Source organism: Impatiens glandulifera, chromosome 3, assembly GCF_907164915.1.
Source record: "Impatiens glandulifera chromosome 3, dImpGla2.1, whole genome shotgun sequence".
NCBI lineage: Eukaryota > Viridiplantae > Streptophyta > Magnoliopsida > Ericales > Balsaminaceae > Impatiens > Impatiens glandulifera.
Window position 1 is genome coordinate 6,961,579 of NC_061864.1, and position 5,024 is coordinate 6,966,602.

Consider the following 5,024-nt stretch of genomic DNA (forward strand, 5'->3'; position numbering starts at 1 on the left):
ATGATTTTTTAAATAAAAATCCATAAAAATATCAACAAACAAAACATTAAAAAAAATTAAATTAAAAAATCATAAGAATAGCTCAAATAAAAAAAAAGATGTATTATATGATATAAACATTCATATTGTGTAGTTAGGGTTTAAGGTACTATCATTAATTTTTTTTAATACGAGAGATACAATCAATTGGCTATTAATAACAAATAGTTAACAATTTTTAATAAGATTATTGTCACAAAAATAATAAATTAAAATGGGAGTGAATGTTTGATGTAAGCTATTAAGAAGTCCTTTATATAAGAGTTATTTAGGTAAAAAAAATCTTAGATATAAATATATAATATATTTATTTAAAGAAACAAATAATACTTTACTACTCTAAATAGTATTAATACAATCTACATGTTACAAAATTACAACAATATAAACTCACTTACTTCAAGTTTAAACTTAAAATTCATTCATTGTCATATTATATATTAATTTAATAATTAAATTGTTTAAATAAAATATTCTTATTAACTCAAATTCAAATTTTAAAATAGAAATAATTTGAAATAATCCAAAATCAAACTAGGTTTTATTTACTCAATTAATGTATTTAATGAAACACGCTCTTGACTAATGTGATATCGCTCATTTTTCTTCTGTGTGTGTGTGTGAGAGAGAAAGGAGATTTCAGTGAGTTGAAGAAGTCTCGCATGTTAATATTGAGAAGCTTTTTTCACACGGAAATTGAGAGATAAAAACAGAGGCGGGAGACTGAAGATAGAGAGAGAAAGAGAAGGATCGAGGAGAAGAAGTTCGTCGTCGTCGTGAAATTCCTTCAACCAAGCTAGGGTATTCTTTCTAAACTACATTATTAGCTTCATTTCTTATCTGTTTTGTCTTGTAATTATACAGAACCACTGCACATTTGTGCTAAATCTTTCATCAGTACCAGTTTTTCCATTGTATACATCTGTAATCGTCGATCTTGCCTTCTTTAGGCTTGTCAAAAACCAGCTTACATGTTTAATTTCGCCACTGAGCTTCAAACTGATTCAAAATCTTGAGTAATTTCATCTATCTCGCTTCGTTTTGTTTGGAAACCGCCCCCTTGATTACTTAATTTGACATATTAAGCTGTTAAAACCTAGCGAGTCTGAATTGCTATTACTATTGTTTATTTCTGTGATCCATTTCTCTTAAATCCTATGGTAATCTAGAATCTCTTTATGTGCTTGCAACCGATTGGTGGTAGTTCGCCTCTAATTCATGAATTTGATGCTTAATTGGATATGTAACACTAACATAACAATCAATTTAGGGCTAGAACCATTAACTATTTGATAAAAGCCATATTAGGTTTTGGTGATAACAGTCAGAGCTTTAGTAATCCTAGTGGCTTCTTATTGGTCATTCTGCATTGGAAGTTCTCAGAATTTTCATTGCACACATAAATTTTGACCGTCCATTGATGAAACATTTTGAAGAGATATTTCACATATAAACGGTTCTTTCTGGTATTCACTAGAATGGTTGATTTGGGGATTCAGCGTCCAAAGAGTCTAGACTTATTTTAGGTTATTTCCTTTACATCTGATCTGACATGTGACCCTTTTGAACTCATTATTATTTTCAGATTTGGAGAAAGTTCCAGTTTTTGCATGAAGTAAGCATATATCAACAGTTTAAACTTATCCCATTCAATTTATCAAGCATGACGAATCAGACTGCTCAAAAAGTTCGACTGGTTAAATGTCCCAAATGCAAAGAAATTCTTCCGGAGTTGGCAGCTATTCCTGTATACCAGTGTGGAGGATGTGGGGCTTTTCTACAAGGTAGGACGATTTGTTTTGTAATTGCTGCTCATTTGACAAGCAAAATGTGATGTTTCGGTTTCAACTGATGGATACACTTGTTTATGATGATATTTTTTTTCCGTATCATTCAGCTAAAAGACCGAATCACATGATCAGGGAAAGACCACGCAAAGATGAAGCCAATACAATCTCCGAGAACGAATTGGAGTTGTCGAATGACAAAGAGGCTCAGAGTTCGAGTCAAGCTGCGATTTCCACAGGAAGAATGATACATCCTACGGAGATTGAGAACCATGGTATTGAAGAGTCATCATTTGACCCCGAACCTGAAAAGGTAGTAGATCAAGAACATACAGTTGATAATGAAAAACTACTAGCAAATATCAACCATCCCGAGGAAGTTGTTCCTACAAATCAGCAAAAAGAGGGTAACGAGTTCCCAGATGTGGCCAGCAATCAAAACGAGAAGCAACTTGAAGATGTAAAATGTGAAGTTGCTAAGTCAGCTGAGTTTGTTCAGCAAGAAAGCGAAGAATCATCGCCGCCATCGGAGAATTACGATGAAAGTTCGGCCACTGACGAGAATGATGAATTATCACCGAATATTGGAATTACTGTCAATGAAGAGGAGGAAATTGATGTGCTATCGAAAGATCTTATATTAAAGCCTAGTGGAGATAGTAACTGCACTTTTGAAGTTTCTCCACCAATTAAGTTATCACAAGAAACTGGTTATGATGAGTTTGGAAGAGAATGTGATAGAGATGCAAACCCTTCTGTCATAATTGCCTCCTCTGAAGATCCATCTCCAACACATGGAACAAATACTGATCTTGACCAACATCCAAGCTCGAGTGACTCATCCCTTTCTGTTTTCAGGCTTTCAACTGATACCAACCTTGAACCTCCCTACGGTCTCTTGAACGATCAGCCTGGGACAATTGCTCTCCGTAGTGTACATAGCATAAGCTCAGATGAGACAATAGGAGATACAAAAATCCCTCCATTAGATGCTCCTGCAGCCTATTTTTCTTACGAAGGCAGTGTATCATCCTTCGATGGAATTGAGGATCAAGCTCCTCCCCTTTATCCTCAGAGACGACTGCATGATCAGATGAGGAATTTCTCATCACTTGAAAAAGATCACGCCATGGAATGCAAGAAGTTGCATCAGTATGAATTGCCTGAAGATAGAAGATATGGCTATCCTGTGAGAATCCCGTATCGAAAAACTGAGCATCGTTCTGGACTCTCTACTCATCCAAACAACTACCGTTCTTTTGACTATGGAAGCACATCCACTTGTGGATGCAACGACTTGAACCACAATCGGAGGAACTTTGATGTAGTCAACCGAGTCCAGTATGCTGAAGACAAAAAAATGGAACTCCTTGAAATGATCAATGAACTGCAAGATCAGCTTAATGATATTCACGTACCAATGGAAAATGTAAGAGGGAAGTTAACAAACGGAGGATGTAATACAAATAGAGAGCGTAGACCCCCATTTTACGATCCCATATTAGCTGCAGAAACATATTCTAGATGTGAAGTCCATTCTCGCAAGTGCCAGATCTCGCGAACGGCCTTTTCAGCCGAGTCCCCTTACAGTAGACATCAAGCTGATCCTCGGACTAGGAATTATTCTGCTGAGTTACCTCCATGCCAAATGGGTCGCAACTATCGTCGGCCTAGCCGTTCAGGCCCCCAGAATTTCTACAGGTCCGATTCTTCGCTATTGAGCTCTGATTGGAAATATGACGACATTTGTCATAAAAATAATAATGTCATGAAGAATCTCATTAAGGACAGGCTTCACTCGGGTAAGAAGCAGGTTCGACCGACAGTTGGAGGAGCCCCTTTCGTTGTTTGTTATCATTGCACAAAGTTGCTACAATTGCCCACAGATTTTGTGGTTTTCAAGAATAAGAAATCTCATCGGCTGAGATGCGGTTCTTGCTCGCATGTACTGAGGTTTTCCTTTGAGAATGATAATTGCATGCTTCCTAAGATCCAGAGCCCTTCCGGTGTGGTTGCACCACCACCTAGTGAAGTTAATGTGCAAAGTGGGGTTCGCTCTTATGCAGAATCCACACGTATTCGTATTCGGGCAACCAAAAAATTCTCAACTGGCGCTGAGTTTGAAGAGTCGAGAGCAATTTCGCCAGTGGTGGAAAGATCCAGAAATGTAAACGAAAAAGGAGTGCCATCGACCAATATTGAGAAAGCAAAGCCAGCATCAAGCTCGACTCTTCATAAACTCATGGGATATTCTTCTCCAAGCCAAGTGTTCTTCCGTGGAAAGAGTACTCGTCTGAAACAAACCCTTTCATAATCGTCGTCCCCCATCATTTTATAACGATTCCTCCTGCAACTTCTTTTCTCTCATCTCTGTTAGTTTGAAGAACGCAGGAGGCATCAACTGCAGTACCAAGTCATTAAGTGGTTACTTTATATCCAGTTCAAGAATTAAGGCTTACTTTGTAATTTCACTTCATATGCACCCTTGTTTTTATATGTTCATATTCATATATTTCAGAATTTTGTGATAAAGTTGAAACCAAATTGTTAATTAGTTGTTTGATCTAGGTATTGAAATTATATGATATACTTTGGAACCTGCCAATTTACTCTATAAATTGAAGTATTTTGTGAAAGGCTTTGTCATAATCTTTGTTTATATATATTGTCTGCATAATGTTACAGATACGATTTTCTTTTGAAAAAAATGTTAACTTTTAGCCAATAAACTGATTTTTATAATAAAAGTTTCTTTTGAGTATTATTACTTATTTTTTTTAAAAAAATTAAATAATCCCGTTTCTCAACCCTTAATTTAAGGGTAGCTTTTCTTCCGTAACAATAATAAGAGCGGATATCCTCGGCCTTCTGAGTGAGTTCCGTTAAGAAGTAGAATTAAATTCAACTTTCTAAAAGAAAATAAAAATTAAGGTTTGAAAAGAAAATAAAAATTAAGGGTTTCTTTGATCTTGGTTATCTGATGTTATATTAATTATTATTTTTTTATATAAAAAATAAATTATTTAAGTTCTTAATTATCATAATGTTATTTTTTGATTTAATATTTAAAATTTGTAAAAATAAAATAAAATGCATTTTAATATTTTGTTTGATTAGTTTAATGATTAGATAATTTAAAGCAATAATGAGATTTGGGGTAAAAATATACAGTTTTTAGTTCCGACTTCCGAGGGCCGA

General features: G+C 35.1%; 1 protein-coding gene across 1 annotated transcript; it reads left to right on the top strand.

Moving 5' to 3' along the window:
* The first annotated feature begins 646 nt into the window (after window positions 1-646).
* On the top strand, window positions 647-4,459 carry LOC124930193. Its single transcript, XM_047470549.1, has 3 exons — window positions 647-840; window positions 1,625-1,823; window positions 1,937-4,459. The coding sequence occupies exons 2-3, from the start codon at window positions 1,703-1,705 to the stop codon at window positions 4,138-4,140; spliced, it is 2,325 nt and encodes a 774-aa protein (XP_047326505.1). The 5' UTR covers window positions 647-840; window positions 1,625-1,702; the 3' UTR covers window positions 4,141-4,459.
* The last annotated feature ends 565 nt before the right edge of the window (window positions 4,460-5,024 follow it).

Bases quoted from the DNA above. Each gene is read 5' to 3' on its own strand.
- LOC124930193 (XM_047470549.1), top strand. From the start codon at position 1,703: ATGACGAATCAGACTGCTCAAAAAGTTCGACTGGTTAAATGTCCCAAA. The intron at 1,824-1,936 runs GTAGGACGATTT...CGTATCATTCAG, and splicing joins ATGTGGGGCTTTTCTACAAG to CTAAAAGACCGAATCACATG.